At 45.3% G+C, this 19202-nt stretch overlaps 1 protein-coding gene across 2 annotated transcripts in view; it reads right to left on the bottom strand.

Moving 5' to 3' along the window:
* Positions 1-2024, bottom strand: part of GPR158 (G protein-coupled receptor 158) — a 206752-nt gene extending 204728 nt beyond the window's left edge. The window contains exon 1 of one of the 2 annotated variants that reach the window (XM_069777227.1): positions 486-2024. In XM_069777227.1, coding sequence (XP_069633328.1) covers positions 486-1357 — 872 coding nt within the window. In that variant the 5' untranslated portion in view covers positions 1358-2024. The remainder of the gene's footprint in view (positions 1-485) is intronic. The other variant, XM_069777219.1, reaches the window with a different exon arrangement.
* Between the last annotated feature and the right edge of the window lie 17178 nt (positions 2025-19202).

Here is a 19202-nt window from a genome sequence, read left to right as displayed (position 1 = left end):
GACCATAAATCACAGTTTACCAGCATAAAAGTCTTGTTTCCCAGCTGGTTAAAATCATAGTTGAGGTCAAGCTAGGTTTAATTACGCAGCGTCGTAAGAAATAACACCTCAGTAAACATTTTCTTTTTGCAGTCAGAAATAAACTACAACTGGCAACTGCTGCTCTTCTCTCCCCACCAGAAGCACACCAGGAACGTAACCCACATGCACACCTGTTTCAATGGGAGCAGGTAAAGCAAATGCTGTCTTACAGATGGAGATGAAAGCAATTCTTTTACGGAGCAACAGCTCCCTAAGGCACACAAAGGTAAGAGCTCAACAGGAAGGCCTGAGGTTGCTCTGCGGTGTGACTGAGCAGCCCACCTGGGAAGGGTTGATCGGGTCACTCCAGAGCCACAGCATGCCTTCCCTAGGAGGGGGGCAGAACCAAAACCCCATCCTACACCCTTCTCGATAGAAAGCAAGCAGAGGAACACTCCTCCTACCTGAACTCGGGGAGGAGGTTTGCCCGCAGCCCATAGAAAGCCGCCGAGAGAGTCACTAGCCAGCCGGGTTTGTAATTCCCATTCTCACACTCCAGGTAAGGTGAGGACCACCTGATGTGGTTCTTATCAGCAGTGAAGCTCTCCCGCCTCTTCCAGCTGTTCTCCAAAGTTTTGGGGCCCGTGTTCAAGACCTTCCTGTGCAGATGTGGCCTCCACTTGCGCTTCAAGCTGTGGAACCACTCTGTTTCCACAGAGGCGTTGGCCAGGCGGTGAGCCGAGGAGGACAAGTCCTGCAGGAGGACCTGGCTCTCGTGCCGGCTGGCCTGGAGGAAAACCTGGGGGGTGGAGGAGAAAGGCTCTGTGCTGAAAGTGATAGCTGCCCTGGAGATGTTGGGGTCCCCCTCCAGCAGGCTCCTGATCAAGGCGCGGTACCACTCCAGGTCCTCCTGCAAGTTCTGCTCCCGCGACTTATTGCTCTGGAGGATCATGTTGAGGAAGTTGGTGGCGTGGGTGAGGGTGTCCAGGGCCCCGTGCAGGGTGGGGTGCGAGGTGAAGCGCGACTTGCCGGCGAGGCTGGCCAGCTCGTACCGCCCGGAGCAGTTGGCACGCCGCAGCTCCCGGGAGTCGCCCGTGTAGAGGAACGAGGCCACGTCCTGGGGCACCTCCTCGGCGAGCCGCTGCGCCAAGATGGTGCTCTCCGTAGAGCGGCTCCGCGGGGCCGGCGGAGGCTCCCGGCTCTTGATGTGGTTGTAAATAGGCGGCCTCCCTCTGAGCGCCCGCTCCCGGCCGCGCACCGCCGGCCCTTGGCCGGCGGCAGCCCCGAGCCCCCGCTGGGCGAGGAGCAAGAGGAGAAGGAGCCGGAGCAAAGCCATGTCCCCCGGCGCTCCCGGTCGCGCAGGCACGGCGAAGTGGCTGAAGACGGGCTTCGCGCAGGCGGCCGCGGCGCAGGGGCGCGAACGCGCAGGGGCGGCCGAGCGGCAGCGGGACGGAAAGCGGCCCCCGGCCCGCGAGTCACCTGTGGCGGCGGCGGCGCCCGCGCCTTCCCCAGCGCGGGGCGCCGCGCAGCCCCACCGCCGGCGCGGAGCGGCTCGCAGCCCCTCCGGCGACGGCAGCGGCGAGCCCGCCTGCGCCTCCTCCCGCCGCGGCCACCGCGCTCAGTGAGCCGCCGCCCGGCGCAGCCCGCAGGGGCGGCGGCGCCCGCGCCCGGCGCAGCGGCGGGCCCCCCCGCGGCGCCCCGCCGCCGCCCGCGCTCCGCCGCTCCGCATCCTTCGGGCGCCGCTGCCGGAGAGGGCGGGAGGGGGGTGGCCCGCGGCGCGGGACTGCCACTTGCTGCGGAGATCGGCGGGGCTAGGCAGGCCGGGCTGCTGCCGGGGAGCGGGCGGGCGGGCGCCCGCCTCCGCGAGCCGCTCGGCTCTCCGAGCGAGGACCACCCCCCCGCCGCCCCGGCTGCGGGCGGCCGCTCACCGGGCAGCTCCGCCGCGGGCAGCCCCTCACCGCCCGGCACCCCTTCCCCGCCGGCCCTTATAGGTGTACGCCAGGCAGCTGCCGCCCTGTGTGGCCGCCTCGCCTGTCAGTCAGCCGGCAGCCATTCACGGGGCAGGAGGACGGCGCCGTGCGGCGCTGAGGGAGGCGGTGCCGCCGCCGCCGCGGAGAGGCGTCGAGGCACCTCGCTTCACCTGCCGCCGGCTCAGCTCGGGGCGGAGGCGGGGGAGCGGCCCGCCGCACCGGCAGCCGCTCCGCTTTCCCCTCGGCCGAGGGGCGGGGGTCGCGGGCGGGGAACCGGCCCCCGGGGGGGGAAGGGGGGGACTTCACCGCGCCGCCCCCGCCGGTGCGGGGCTTGCCCGGGGAGTGTGGCAGCGACACCTGCTGGCCGGGCGTGGAGCGGCGCCCCGCGCCTGTGCGCAGGGGGGCGATTCGGCGGGAACCGCCGCCGGGCAGCGGCCGTTGGGGCTGAGGGGCGGAGGGGGGTGCCGGTGTTAAAAATACCTCCGCCTCCCACCCCGCTGTGGGGTGGGGGGGATGACGACGGGAGAAGCCCGGCGCTCTGGGGGAAGGCGGCTACGACAGCGATGATCCGCGGAGGGTGGGCTGCGCGCCGCTGTGAGGAAGGCGCTCTTGCTTCAAGCGGTGCTGGGGGAGGGTGGCAGGGAGGGCACGGGCCCGCTCCTCGGCTTCCCCCGGGACGCCTGGGGCCGGCCGGGCTGTGCCGGGAGGGAGAAGGGAGGCGTTTGGTGGAGGGCGTGATGTTTGGGTGGGAATGGGCAACTTTCTCTTCTGGGGCTTCCGGGCCCACGGCCAAGATAGCCCTGTGGCCCGCAAGTGCTGCTGCGTTCCCCGGGCGCCTCGCGTGGGCTGCCCCACGTGTCTCCCTCACCTCACCTCACGCCTGCCGCAGAACAGCCCAGACACGGAGTGCGTCCCGCGCTAATGGGAACCGAGCCACTTCCCTCTCCCTTCAGCTACAGTGGCTGGCTGGTCGTATTTCTGTAACCATAATCTTTCCTCCTTTTTTCCCTTGGCGTTTTAACTCCACGATGCTAATTCCTACTCCTCTCTTCAAAACTAAGCCCTTAATCCAGTGGCTTTCAACACTGACCTCCAGAGCACCTGCATGGGGCCACGGCACCGCTGGCTGATCACCTAGCTTTCCTCCTGCTCTGCTGAAACCACCTTTGGAACAACGCAAATGCGTTGAAGATGTAGTTAGGATTTTCCAGATAAGCCATCAGTTGTGGGGCCATCATGATCAGTAATACGGATCTAGTTTAGCAAAGCATTTAGACATACGTTTAACTTTTTGTGCATTTTCTTTGGCAGAAGTATTCACCTGCTCAGTATCTTACTGTTGGATGAGGGGCTTGTGACAGGAGGCTGTTAGCAAAGGGTGAATTTTGGAGGAGGTAGTCCACAGCAAAATCTCATAATTACAATTACTTCCATTCTGGTTTAATATAAAACTCCATTTTGGAATTCAAAAGTGCAGATGAAAAGAGTAGTAAAAAGAGGATCCTTTTTTTTTTTCTTTCTCCCCCCCACACATGTGCATGCACATCCTATAAGGAGCAGATTTCAGTCATGCAGAATATATGATCTAATTTTAAACCACTGACAAGATATATCTGCTCCTTAAGGCATACTCTTATTTTAGAATTATTTGAAACGATACTTAAAGGAATAGTCATTCTAATATAGCTAAGTGTAAATTATGTTTGCAGTCCATATATCCTAGTGATGTAATGCACTATATCTTTGCCCATGGTCACCTTTAATAATTATAATATCATGTAGATAAGAGAGAAAGTTATAAATACTTTTTTTTTTCTCGCTGCATGCAGTTAAGGAGGATATTCACTGCTTAAGAATAATTTACTTGTACTGAACTTTCCCTCAAGTGAAGAGCCTGTGAGATTATTTAGAAACTGCATATACTGAGCAACTCAGAAGCTGGTATTTACAGTTTAGCACAGCACAGGGAGTCTGTGCTTCCAAGTCTGCACTGAACAAATACCTAAAGATGCATCGTTTGCTATGGATAAGTGGGAACCGGGGCTTTTGATAGGAGCAGCTGTCAGGACTGAGCTAGGCTAACATGGGATCAGTTACATGGGGAGATATCAGTGGCAACATAAATAAACAAGCTTTTTTTTTAACGGTGCGCCTGTGCTGGTTCTCTGTACTGACTGTCAAAGACTGCTCTAAAGGAAAGGTCAGTTCCCTGATGGGAATTCGCTTCCCCTACTGTAGCCTGACTACTAATACCTATCTAAATTGCACTAGGCCTGCTAAATGGCCATGTTCACACATTCTCAGGATGATCAAATATCCCTTTAATGTACTTGCATAGCAAGTTCCTTCTATGTCCTGATCTCCTCATGGTCCTTCCAAACACCCTTTTCTAGTAGCACCCACCACTCCCCCACCCCCTTGTCCCTCACTAACACCCCCAGAAGCTGTTGTTCTTAACCCGAAAGTTTGCCGTGAGCAAAGACCCAAGCGGGTTACAGCACAACTCCAGCTGCTGGAAGTGTCTCCCTTATCTCAGAGTCAGAAGGCTCTCTTTTTCCTGTCTCATCAGTTTGCTCTGTGTTTGTGCTCTCTGTGCTACCGAGTCAGAGGGAGAGGATGAGAGGTTAGCTGGAGGACTTTCTCATTAAGGGTGCCAGAGTCGTTGTTCGGTCATGTACAGCTGCATCGCAGAGGGTTCAAAGAGCCTTTATCCTCTAGGGCTTCCTCCTGCAGTCAGTTCAGACCTGCTCCCAAGCAGCTATTGTGTGCAGCCAGGTCCAAAATGAGGCACAAACAGATTTTAAAGCCATTGCAAATGCGCATCACCTTACAGCTTTGCAAAAACTGTGCTGCGGGACCCAAAGCCTACCATTCATTGCCCAGATCCAGGGCACTGGCAATATGGAAAGATAGTATCCTCTTAGATTAAAGAAATCCACCAAATATTTTATTTACATGACGTTACCAAGGATTGGAAGAGATGTAGGACTCTTTGATCATCGTATTTTTATTTTAATATTAAAATGCACTGATGATTCTGGCCTGTCATTTGTAATCAGTTGACTGTGTCAGAAATCTGTTCAGCTGTGACCAGTACAATGTGAAAATGGACTGGGAGTCCCTGAGACACAAGATTACTGTGACTGAATAATGTTTCCTCTGCTTCTGCCTCAGTTCTGCCAGAGGTGCTGCTTCAAGCCATCCAGCAGCGAGGAATCAAGAGGCATCTAACCACTGTCCTGCATATTTCTGAGTTGTTACAACTGTCACCATTGCTGCATGCCAAGTACCTGTACATGAAGGTCTTGATTGATTGTATTACCTATCAGGCTAGAAGTCTGCATTTAGATGTCACGTGAGCTCAACCTGACTCTAATTACAGTGTAGAAAAAATAGCAGTGCAAAATGTTAGCAGTTTTTAAAAGACTAGAGTAAGCGTAACCTACTTTCTCCAAGTATGACCTATACAAAAACATCTTGGTTTATCTGAACTATTTGAAATGCTAGAAGCATCAGAATTATTGCATTGTTTAAACCAAATGGAACAAAGGAAAAACTGTTGTAGCTGTGGAATGTATTGAAAAACTCAGCTACATATTAATTTTTATCTTAAGCTAATTAGGTGATATACAGAGTATACTCAGCAAGAGTAAGTGCTAAAACTTTGAGAATGATGTGTTGTATTTCTCTCACAAAACAGAAACAAAATGTTTATCAAAATCATTGCTTATGGTATTCAAAACCACAAGAAAAATAAAGTGGTTTTAAAATAAAAGTACTCTTACTTTTAGCTTGATTACCTAAAGAAATCATGTTCTTGCAGTCATATTTTTTGTCTGTCTGATAAGTCCTTTCTGTCTGCCAATAATTTCTGATCCCATTAGTTCATTTCAGCTAATTGTGGCAGCAGTGAGAAGATCTCAAAGTTTCTGCAGGCATCTACAAGTGTTGTGAAACTCACAGCTGGGTCAAAGAACGCAACCCATGTTCATTTTCGTGCTGGGGGGAAAGCTGCAGAGTGAGTTCAAGAGTTACATTGCCTCTGGTGTTTCATTTGGCCGCTCATGTTGGCCAGTAAGTGTAAATATACCCCAAAACAACTGGAGCATGTGCTGCTGCCTCCCTACCCAATAGACAGGGAACAGCAGAGGGGGCTAGTGGGGGAGAACTCAGAAAGTCAAGGGGAGCTGGTAGCACTGTTGGTGGTGGGCACAGTGCCACAAGGCTTTAAGGTGCGATGCAAAGAGTACACAGGGGCTAGGAGAGATGCTGGGTTTATTGCAGCGGAGGGTGAGAGATAGAGTGAACACAAATCCATTTGAAACTAGGCTTCCTTAGTTCTCTCATTTCCTCTCACAAATGAATTAAAACCATCACCTAAATATTTCAGAGAAATAAAAAAGAAATATGAAATAGCCAAAATGCAGAGTACAAAAGTTCTTACTTAGAAGCTGATGGAAGCAGCATCAAGAGCTTGACTGTCAATTAATGTTCACTTATAGTGAGAAGTTCAAACCCACTGGATATTTTCTTAGAAACATTGAGACAGAAGGAATCTCACAGAGGTTACCCAGTACAGCACTCCTGCATTGCGGCAGCATTATGTAGAGCACAACTGTCTCTGGCAGGAGTTTATCTACCTTTCTCTCAGAGAACTTCCAGTCAGGTAGACTCCACAGCCAACTACCTTGTTCCAGGTTTCATCACCTTAGCACCAAGAGTAGGGTGAGAGGGTTCCTTACTATATCAAAGTCTTTACTTTCTTTGGTTCTTTGCTTTCTTCTTCTCAGAGCGCAATCACCATAAGCTAGCATTTGTCTGCAAAAGACCACTTTGACTTACTCTTTTTCTTCCTTTCTCTGGGCTAAATTAATCAAATTTCTTAACAGACTATGCTTTCTAAAACTGTTGTTGGTCCTGCTGTTCTCTTCTTGACTGTCCATTTTGTTAGCCTGTTTCTCTAGGTGTCCCAGACAAGGCCTTCTGCTATGCATCTTCTGCAGGCTATGTAAAATTCTCTTTTAATACACCCTACATTGAGGTTTGCCTGCTTTTTCACCTTCACCACAGTATTGACCACTACTTGAGTCTGTAATGCTATGTAATCCTCATAACCTTTCAAAACATATTGCTTCCTAGTTATCCCTTATCTATTTTTATTTGAGGATTTGAGCTCTGCTTCCTCTGGGTAGTACTTTGCACTTGTCTGTTGAATTTTACCTTGCTGATTTTAGGCCATCTCTGATTTTTCAAGATTATCTTTAATTCCTATTCTGTTCTTCAAAATGCTTTTAACTATCTCCTTGTTTCTTGTAGTCATTTGCTAATTTTACGACCTTTTATTTCCTTATCCAATTTGTCCATTAACCTATTTAATAGAATGTAGCTGACATCAGAACCCTTCAGGAACCTACTTGAAACATCCTCCTGGTTTGACAGTACACAACTGATACTTAGTTTTTGAGAATTACTTCAGAGGCAATCACTTACCCACTCATGACCCACCTACACAGTATTTCCTCAGCTTAGTGATGAGAACCTCATGCTGAGTATGTAATGAATGTCGCTGATGCAGACATATAGCACATCTACTGCTTCATCAGTATCCATGAGGTCAGTTATGAATCAAAGAAAAAATTCAGTTTGTTTCATATGGAGTTTTGTTGACAATCTCACATTGGCTAATTTTAATCAATTTATTATTTCCTAGGTGATTACTAAAAAGTAGTTTAATAGTTTCTTCTGAATCTTCCTCGTGATATTTGTTTCATGAGCTTCTTTATAATCTCTCTCTTCTCTTTTTCTGAAAATACATAGTATGATTTTTTTCCAACCTTAGAATCTTCCTCCCAAACACTTGAAATGGCAAGCAGTAGTATATCTTTGAAAGACCACATCTTATCTCCAACAGAAAATGTTATTCTAGATTAGGAGAAAATTGTCTGTCAGACAACATAGTGATGGCCTTGACTCCTAATTGTTTATGGAGAACTTTCGTCTGATATGCAGATGTATCTAATATGCAGATGCAGACTCTGCATTTTAAATAAACAGTATTCAAAAGCTTTGTAAGCTTATTCACAGTTGGGAAAAGATAAGGCGATGCTGAAGTTAAGGTTGCAAACACAGTCCATTCTGCTTGTACTTTACAGAAATTATTTGAATGCTGGGAGACATTGCCCACATATAAGTGAGAGCTGTTGGTGCCTTCAGACTCCTTTGCAAGGACACGCAGCATAATGCACTTACACTAAGGAGAGCAAAACTGCAACTCAGGATACATACTAATAGCAGTCAGATCCCTGAGCCAGTTTCCATTAATTTCTCTATTTTAAATTAAAACAAAGGTAAACCAGAAATGTCTGTGGCAATAAAGGCAGAGTACAGCAAATGGAATGCATGACTAGCATAGTACCTAGGCTGCCTTCACAGAGTGAATCCCACTTCCCCGTAATTTCCAGTATAAATGTTGTGCTAAGTAAGGACATTAAGTGAGCAACACCCCTAATAATGGTAGAAGACTCAGTGCTGTATCCAAAAGGAGATTAATTAGTGTTTCAGTCACTATGTTATGAAGCCTAAAAGCTAGCCTAAATCCCTGGCCCCTGCAGCAGAACAAACAGCTGAGCTCAGCCACTCAGCCATCCCTGGGAGAGCTGTAACATACGTGGAGGGGGAGTGCTCGCTCACCTGTTAATCTGTTTTAGCTGCAGCAAGAGCGTCGTTTAACTGCAGCCTCTCATTCTGAGGGTAAAAATACTTCTTGTGCTTAGCCACTTCAGTCATGTATTTGGATACAGAGTAATGGATGTCTGCTAAAGCCCAGCTAAACATGGTGGTATTGCTCACCTTCGGATTAATAGCTGGCGCCTAGAATGTTTCTGTGGCAAGTGAGAGATGGAGACCCTTCTCAGCAAGAGCTTCAAAACCACAGCTTTGAGAAGACAGCCTAACAGCAAACTGGCAGCTGGTCAGGGCAAGAATGGAGCAGGCAAAAAATGAATAAAATGTAAATGCACTAAAACAAGATAAAGGAGGAATCACCTGAAAAAAAAAACTTATAAGTATCAGGAAAATTAAATCTAAACTACAACATGTTGTGTAGCTAAGTTTCCTAGAAGCACCTTGCCTTCAGTAATGAACCAGTTGATTATAATGAGTATCCTAATCAATACAATGCTTTTTAACAGCTTAATATACATCCTTCAGAACTATCAGGGAAGAATAATCTGCTGGATAAGAGCACAGGCAAGGCGCGTTTCTTTATTCTCTTATGACAAGAATAACATTCATAGTATTTCCAACAATATCTCAACAAAACTAATTCTTTTATCAAGCAATAAACCATGAATGCACAGTATCCTGCCAAAATCAGAACCTCTTATCCTAATCCAGTCTGTACAGCAGTAAAATGCTGTCTGTTGTTTTCTTCCTTGCTTTCTCTCTCTTTGGGATTTAGGGCATTGTAAACTTTTTTGAACATTCAAAGGTGTGACACACAATATGATGGCATGGTAGCTACTTTGGATTTAACTATATGTCTGGATTCAATGTTCTTCCTCCCAATTATTCTACCAATGACTTTTTTTCAAATACATTTCAAAGCTAAAATCATCCTGTATTTGCTTTCAGTTACATAAAATAGAACAAATTGTCATGTGATGTAGATTAGCATATCTGTACTGAAGCCAATGAAATTATATGAATTTATATAGATAAGTATTTGCCCACTCGCCTTACATATGGAAGGCAAAATTCAGAATTCCTATTAAAATGTTTCAAAAACCTACATCCTGTTACATTTTGTTCTAAGAATCTGCAGATGTCAGCTAATGAAAATAAACTTCAAAGGGAGGAATCATTTGAATTACTTGGGAGCTAAATCACAATCTCAAAGTAAGTTCTGTTTGGAAATAGTTGCTTTATACTGTGTTGTTAAGTGGGTATTAGCCTTTTAACAGCTCTGCTGTTCAATGCAGAGCTGTTGACTTGAAATAAGAAGTAAACAGCAGAAGCTACTGATCATGGACCTTGAGGTCTGAGGCAGCCCTTGCTTCCATGCTGATAAAGTAATCAAAATAAAATCTCAATTAAGATGCTCCTTTTATTTTTCTTCTTAGAAAAAACAAGATCTCCCCAAGAAAACCAGATTACCCTCTGTCTACTCCTGTCGTGCCCCGTGCCACATTGAACAATGAAGGCAGAGGTGAGATATGATACTCTGACTCCTATTACCAGTGAATGAGAGGGAAATACCGATGATATCAGAGAGGGAAGGAGAAAGAGGAGCCAAGAAAATTTCAGTCTCTGACTCTTTTTTAAATAATTTGTAAAAAGAGTGGCTCTGCTTGGCTACAGCCAGACTACATTCTGGAGGAGAAAGGTAATGTGCTGGAAGGCAATACAGTGAAATAATAATAGTACTAATACTAATACTAATACTAATACTACATCCTCTTGTCATATGTACAAGGCTCTGAAACACACATCTTTTTGATTTATGAAAGCAGTGTTAATGGACAAGAGGGCACATGGCTGGATAACCCTAGGGCAGTCTTCAATAGTTGTACAAACCCTATAAAGCAAGAACAGCAGGAAGCAAGATTACACAGCCATTTGCCACAGAAGTATTGGGGTGGGAACTCTGTAGGGTTGATCCAGACTCAGGAGTCCTCTGGCATTGAAGAGAGAGGGATGACGTGAAGAACAAAGGCAAACAATGGATAGGAACAGACTGGCAAATACACTTTGCAGGTCTCCACTGAGACTGTTACCACTAATGCCTTTATTTGCAGCTGTGGTGTTCATATTTCCTGATGTGGATCACTGGTCACTAGGATCTGTAGTGAGTAATGATGCACAGAGCTACATCCTTCACACAGATCATAAAGAGGTCTTGTGGGGATAAGAGCTTTTGGTCTTTGAACTCGGAAAAAAATCCCTATAAATTAAGAAATCTCTTCAGCTAATCCAGCGTTCCTCTAGAATCCTCTTCAAAATTAATGTCAGCTCAAAAGCAGAAGAGAATTTCTGTACATTTCTGTAAAACTGGAGACACTCAAATCTATTCTTCAACTGAGCAAGGATGACACTGAGGAGAAAGTGCTTTTTGCCCACTGATTCTACAAATCTGTGGCTTCCAAAGAGGTTGGAAGCTAATGCGGATGAGGTAGAGGGAGGATTCAACCATTATGGTCAAGAGGAAAGCTATTTCAGAAGAACATTTCGATTTACCTCCTCTAGAAAGGGTGATGATTTCACATGAGAAAAAAAAATGTACTTCACAAAAATAGAAAAGAAAGATAACTGGTTTTCTACTCACCTAACCTTATTCTTAAGTTCCTCTCCCTAAGACTTATTATTGTCAGTGGTTCCATTTTTGCATTGATTATCTCAATTCTTTTTCTAAGGCAATTCAAATAATAAAGTCAAAACAAAGGTATGAGAGTTACATGTTAAGTTATAGCTTCAAGGACATTTTGCTCATATACAGGTTTCAGCTAATAAACTGATGATATTTGCTAAATACAAATTATTACTTTAGGTGAAAGCCCATGCATCCAGGTACTGTGTGTGCAATGTTCACAGACTGTCATCTGCAAACTCAGTTGTGAGTCTACACACAAAAACACTGAGCAGAAGGAGCTCAGGTAGCCAAGACGGTAAGACAGAACCCCCCAAGAATCAATATGCTTCTTGATCCCCACTGTGCTCCAGAAAGAGAATTATGAGCTAGATCACCTGTTAAACTGGTGTCTCTCCCTACTCAGCTGCACTGAATGACTAAATGCAAGGAAGCCATATCAGTGTGTCCTTTTCCAAGAGCATAACTAATGGACCACTCACTGTAGCAAAACATATGTAACAGGACTTGCAAGAAGACTTGCAAAATGCCTGTGTCCCCTGTGCAGCTCTACCTGGTGTGAAAGGCAGTCCGCCAGCTTTCAGAGACATACAATATTTTTGCCAAGCATAAGTTTCCTTTACCATTACTGAGATACAGTAAATTTACTGATTCTGGGCAACCTACATAAGGACATACAGTTCTTCATATAAAATAGACTTTCAGTAGCTGTAAGAGAAACCAGCCAGCTCCAGGTAATTCATTCAAACACCAATGACAGCTTTCAGAGAGGTAAAAATACAATGACTGGTGGTAGTAAGATAATCCAGGGACCTATTTTTGCAAATACTTTGTTGTTAGTGCTGCTTCCCTATTCAAAATACACTTTTTTTTAGTTGGTCTGTCTAAACTCCACCTTCAAGTAGATGCAAAGGCTAAAATCTATCTAAACTGCAATCAATAGTAAACCACCCACGGATTTTGCCAGAGCTGGTGTTTTAGAATACATTGGCAAAAGAGACACACCGTCAAGTTCTGCAATGGTCTGATGTTGTCCCTTGCAAACATTTAATGACAGAGAGTGGAAGATACGGATCACAACTCTTGACACTGTAAGTCCTAAGTCCTTCACTCTGTCCGCCCTTGGGGCATGTTATGTAGATTGAAACAGCAGCTGGATAATACTGTAAAGACAGCTCAAGTACATCCATCCCATGCTGCTGGACAGGATTTGTGGAAAATAGGCACCCTTCACATATAACTATGTTGAGGACAATTCAGGTCAATGTCTTTTTTTACTTACTTGCAAGAGAATGTCTTCTAGTTTTACCCTGCTGTGATTAGAAGATACATAACCTTCAGCTTTGCTCTCAGCATCAATCATTTGCAGCTAATATTTTCAGCAAGAGCAGCCTATGCACCACTGATTCTTTTGAATCACGATGTTTTAGTTAAAAATCATTTTGGAAAGTGAGAGTTGGACTCTTTAGATTTGGGCAATTCACAACATTTTACTTCTTTTCCTCACAGATCTCGAAGAGTTATGTTAAAAGATATGTAATGCATCCGTTCTCTTCCACAAACAGGAGAGGCATCTTCTGTTTGATAAGCCAGAACTCATCAGCCATCTTATCTCAGATCTGCTATTTATACTGCCCTTCTGCAAATGTGTTATCACTGCCCTGCACACTGTTCTGAGGCATTTTCCACAAAACCTACAGATTTCCACATCCGAAATGAGCACAACCCAGATCAAATTTATACAGAAGCTGGAACTCAGTCTTCACTTTGGATAGCTGTGTGTGGGAGTGTGTGCATGTATGTGTATTTGTGTGGGCGTATCAGCATTCATTTCTTAAATTTTGTTCCTGCTGTAAAAATGACTCGTATAGCAGTTTATTTTAATACCAAATTGCAAGGTTAGTTCATTTTACAAGATGGCAGTTTAACACATCGGGAAAAGGAAGGAGAATAGATTTTTCCTAAGATCTGCAGTGTCTGTGATGCTCTGTAACAAACAGAGCAGAACAAAATTCTGGTGACCATTTTGATGAAAAAGTGAATGTGCTCAGTGAGCCAACAAGAAGCAGTAAGGGAAATCAAATATGAGACTTGATAATTTTTTCCTCTTACAGTCATTCCATCTGAATTTCTGTAATTTTATTTAAGGCAGAAATATTGTACTTAAGGGGGTTTAATGCTTTTTTTAATTAAATATGCTCAATTAGTTTGTGAAGAAACGTTTCTCTGTAAAAATCAGCTGTGATACTTGGTGAGTTCATTCTTTCCCTAAAGCTAAAATCAGCTGTAATAGCTTTCCTCCTAACTCTAGAAAAAACATTCTGTAACTTTGGCACTTCAATCTCCACAAAGGCTGTATAGAAACAATCACAACAAATGAAGATTGAAGAATGAAGGCAAGCTAGCTTTAGGGCTCCATTACACTAAAAATGGGAAGAGAAAGGAAGTATGTCTTCAGAGCCTGCAAAGTACTGTAGCTTATGCTACACAAAAATGAAAAACTCAGCTGCCTGCAGCTGGCTCGTGTCCCACCGTCTCTGCAATTTAAGGCAGTAGGAGTCTCCTTTCTCTACCTCTGCACAAATGAAAAATTTTTGCTTGTCATTTTGATGCACCTGTTGGGTAAAATTCACTTCATCTGCTTAAAACCCATCATACCTGCTCTCTGCAGGCTCTCAGTGTCCCAGTGTCAGGGTTACCTTTCAACCTCGCACAGGCTCAGCCAGGAGGGACCTGTCTTTAGGACCATATATCCCAGCAGCCTCACCCTGACCCAAGCACAAGATTGCATACTGTTGGCTGGGGTTCACCAAGGTCTGCCTGAGACCCAGGCACTGTAAAAGGCAGAGGGAACACCACCCAACTTAAGTCTGGGAGCGGTGCTGCAGATAGGTCTCCTACTGCCTTTTTCTTTGCTGTGAATGACAATGCTTTTGTACTAATGAAATGCCACATACCAAACACACCAGGTACCTTCACTAAACTATCAAATGCTGCAAAAATAATCCAACACTGAAAAAAAAAAAATATCTCTTTCCTTCCCTTTTCTTCATATTCTGTTTAATAGCTCTGATCCTCTGATACTAAGTTCTCTGCTTTTGTCTCTTCTATTGCACTCCTATGTACGCATCTATGTGTGTACCCGCACATACATCCACGCCTTCAACCCTGTGACACTGTCCTAACCATGTTCCTTTTCTGCGCCAACCCCCTTATCCCACCCACATTTTTAACCCTGAAAGACTCCATTGCTCAGCTGAGCTAATGTCACAGCAACCGTTTGTGAGGACAAGAAGAGGAAGGTACAGCTGGCTCGCATGGCTGGGAAGGAGAAGGAGATAAGACAGGTGGAAGAGCTCTTTCAGTGTTCCTGTTATGCCCAGGACTAGTGCCTGCTGGCTATAACAAAGACTGTGGTCCTGAGAGGTAAGGGTTAAGTCAGCTGAGGTCCAGGGCACATATTCTGACTGAACCTTGCAGTACTTTTATTTTTTCTGCACCCTGTGAGCTCCACAAAGGTGTATAGTGGCCAGCCAGCTCTGCTGTGCTTTCCACCGCTGTTCACTATGCTGCAGATGTTCACCTGTCACTTTGCTCTAGGCCATCAGACTTGATAAATTCCTATTGCAAACAGAAGATAATCTCCATGTTTAGCAAAGTGGAATGATACCAAGTCTATTTTCATTTCTGTTACCCCAGGATTATGCATTATGCATATATTTTACATTTATGCCAGTTGGACTCAATTCTGCATCTTCCTGTTAGCTGAAATGATTACCTTTGGTTTTGGCAGTGGTGTGATGATGCTGTATTTACCTGAACAGGATTTTAACTCATGACCCCACTCAGCAGCTTAATATATTCTGCTTGTAGCCACTTTATTTTGAATGAGGATGCAGAAGCTGGCGTGGTCCTATCAGTAGCAATGGTAGACCACTCCCCATACTCCTTTCATCTTCCTCATCCCTTGGAGTTTTGGCCCCTGTGGGGGGCCATCTGTGACAAGGGGAGCAAGGGCACAGTTCTGAGCAGCAGCACCCAGCCTGCACAGGTAGTGTGGACCCTGGGAGGCTGCTGGCCTTGCTCAGCACCATTTCCATGGCAGTGTTTGGGCATTAATGCCAACCTGGGACCATTCCCCACAGGCTTGCTGGAAGTGGCCACCCTGTTCAGTGGTCTAAAAGCATTTAGCCCTATAGGTGCAAGCTGCACCGGGGCCAGTCAGCCTCTGAGTGGTCCCTGGCCATTTTGCAGACATAGCTTACAACTCTCATCTGACTTTGTTCCTGTCTTTCCTATTTTCACCCTATACATTCAGTCATTTCAAGCTCAGACGCACCTCTCTAAACAGACATGGTCCCTCTCTCCCCCTCTCTGCATTCTGATTTGCAGCCAACTCTTGGATGTTTCCTCTTTGATCCCTTTCCCGCATTCAGTCCACCACCTCTTACCGTCTTCCATTTCTTGTCATCTGAACACTCTCTGCTTCAAATCTTCTGTAAATTCCTGGTGCTTTTCCATCTTTGCTATCTCCCTTCTTCTCCTTTCTTCTGTTGATTCTGGTGGCAGCACCCTGATAATAGCACTTTTTATTGGGAAGCGATAATATATGGTAGTAAAGGTTTTAAATCTCATAGTTCTTCCTTTTCTCTCTCATTCCTTTTTCTCTTCATTATCTTCTCCATTGACTTTCTTTCCATGTCATTTCATATTCATTTCCCACATCTTTAGAATTCACCAGCACCCTGCTATTCTCTCTGCAGCTTTGCAAGCTTTTCTTTTTTTCCTCTTTTTTCCCTTTTTCTTTTTTATAGGCAGAGGCCACTCTTAATCTTTGCAGGAATTATTCATCTCTGTGCAACACCTGTCATCTTTCGTGCCCCAGCTTCTCATTTTACATCTGGTCTGCATTTGCATAGTCTAGTCTTCAGCTGGGTTTCCTGGTGCCTTTCATAGCTTTCCCCACATCATTTTTAATCTTTTCTGTACTGCTTCTCCCTTCCTTTTTATCCCAGAGGCAGAAGGGCCCTGTTAGCTAGTTCTGTTTCATAGGAAATTTTCTTTCAACATCAAAGAATACCAGATTGCAAACACTGTTAAAATTAGTGCACAGCTCTCTAGATCCTGGTGAGTTATAGCATTGGAAAAAGATTTATGCCCCAAGATTTCTTACTCATCCTTGTTTTAAGTGGCAATCAATTTTGTCTAGCCCAGAGGTTTGGCACTCAGTTTCTCTCTTTTTCCATGTCTGTACCTCTGTGTCAGTTTTGAAAATCATGATTTCCCTAAAACCTTGCCCTGCTGTACTCAGTCATTCACTTTTGCCACTAAAATGCACACCGGAAGTACAGTTCTTGTTCTAGGATTAAATAATTTCTCTAAATTCCTTAGTGGTGGAGCTCCCACAGCCTTCCCAAGCAACCCAACCCCTATCCCACTAGCCTTGCTCCCTGTCCTTGCTTATCCCTGTTGCAATCAGCCTGTTTTTCTTGTGCCAACGCAGTGGACATGGTGAACTATTCACTCCTTCCTCTTTGCAGGTACCATTTAGATTTTGCACATAACCGCTTTCAGCCTTTCCTTCTCTGGGTTGAGCTACCACATGAATTTCAAACTTTTTTTCTCAGGTCATATTTTCTAGAGCTCTGATCATCCTTGTGTTCTCTCCTCAGGTACCTCAGGAGCTCTCTCCCTGCCAGATTACTCATACTAACACACTAACACTGCTTTATTGAAGAGAAGCATTTGCCTCTCCATTAGTCTGCTCATTCCCCAGTAAAGTTTATACTTACACTCTTCTGTATTGGAGAGGAAATCACAGTACTCAGGTCTGTGGTTTATATATGATCTAAACATAGCTGTGGATGCTTGTTGATAGATACAGAAGCATTTGAAACAATTGCGATATCATGTAGCACACACTTGCTTCACTGCTCTGTCATCCTTGCACCACAGGGTATGTCACTTTTTCCTAATAATTCCTCTCTTAATTCCCTTTGTAGTGTCTTTGGGCTGAGGGTACCCTTGGTTTCACTGTCAATTCCTCCAGTCTACAAGATTTTACTTCTAAGTAGCTCATTTCATTTTCACTAGCAGTTTTCTTTCTCCCTAAAATAGCAGAGGTTAACTACAGGATTTGTGTTATCCATCAGTATTTCATTTCTAGAATTTCCTGAAGACATATAAAGGGCCAAACACACAAAGTTCAGTGCTGTATTTCTATTTGAAATAACAGAAGGATATAAATCCACCTACAACCAGTGACCTTTCAGGATCTGCAGCATTAGATCACATTGAAAAAACTCTGACGGATGAAAAATATAAGCGTTAGGGAAAAGTAATATCTGGGATCCCTGGTGTAATGTTTGCAAGAAAAGATTTTTATAGCAGTTATTTTACCCTCTGATTTATTCACACCTTTTGCGTCTATCCTCAGGCCAGAGGGCTCAAACTTCTCCATAAAAAATTCACATTTGGCCAGATTTTTCCTCTAATGAGATGCTGACTGCCTGTGATAGTTTTTTCTGAGAGTCCTGTCTAAGTTTTTCCTGTGATAAAGGTTGCAGCTAATGTTAAGCCTTTAATTTCCTTACAATAACTTCATGGCTCCTGACAATACTGTAGGAAATGAGGGTGCCCCAAAGGGCAACACAGTAAAATGAATGGTGAGTATTTGCTCTGAGTGATAGGTAAGGCCTGTCAGAGGTGGGTGTCCATCCACAGACATACAGACACACAGTTTGTTAAGGTCACAATGTGAACTTTTGCACTGATGTTTATTACAAATCTCACCAGAAAGTCTTTTCTACTTTCTAAAACTAATTTAGACATTAATCTGAAAGAACTGTAAATGCTGAAATACCACTTTTTATGATAGATAAATCCAAGAGAATAAGCAACACCAGTTCTTTTACCCAAGATTCCTTAATCTCTACCTTTGGTTCAAGTTTTGCTCTGAAGTCACACAAAGTCAAATAAGTCTTTCTAGAACTTGTCTAGTCCCCTTCTTTCAGTAGTTCAAATAGCCTTATATAGGCTGTGGATGTTGTCTACCTGGACTTTAGTAAAGCCTTTGACACCGTTTCCCACAGCATTCTCCTGGAGAAACTGGCTGCTCATGGCTTGGACAGGCGTACGCTTCGCTGGGTGAAAAATTGGCTGGATGGCCAGGCCCAAAGAGTGGTGGTGAATGGAGTTAAATCCATTTGGCAGCCGGTCACAAGTGGTGTTCCCCAGGGCTCAGTATTGGGGCCAGTTTTCTGTTTAATATCTTTATTAATGATCTGGATGAGGGGATCGAGTGCACCCTCAGTAAGTTTGCAGATGACACCAAGTTGGGCAGGAGTGTTGATCTGCTCGAGGGTAGGAAGGCTCTACAGAGGGATCTGGACAGGCTGGATTGATGGGCCAAGGCTGCTTGTATGAGGTTCAACAAGGCCAAGTGCCGGGTCCTGCAGTTGGGTCACAACAACCCCATGCAACACTACAGGCTTGGGGAAGAGTGGCTGGAAAGCTGCCTGGAGGAAAAGGACATGGGGGTGCTGGTCAACAGCCAGATGAATATGAGCCAGCAGTGTGCCCAGGTGGCCAAGAAAGCCAGTGGCATCCTGGCTTGTATCAGAAATAGTGTGGCCAGCAGGAGCAGGGCAGTGATCGTCCCCCTGTACTCGGCACTGGTGAGGCCGCACCTCGAGTCCTGTGTTCAGAATGTGGAGACATGGTCTGGGCATGGCTGCGAACACGAGCGTCTTGTATTAGAAATGGTGTGGCCAGCAGGACTAGGGAAGTGACTGTTCCCCTGTACTAGGTACTGGTCACACCTCAAATCCTGTGTTCGGTTTTGGGCC

The sequence above is a fragment of the Haliaeetus albicilla genome, chromosome 2 (genome assembly GCF_947461875.1).
Source record: "Haliaeetus albicilla chromosome 2, bHalAlb1.1, whole genome shotgun sequence".
Classification (NCBI taxonomy): Eukaryota; Metazoa; Chordata; class Aves; order Accipitriformes; family Accipitridae; genus Haliaeetus; species Haliaeetus albicilla.
The sequence above is the reverse complement of the archived record's forward strand: the minus strand, read 5'-3'. Positions and strand labels throughout refer to the sequence as shown.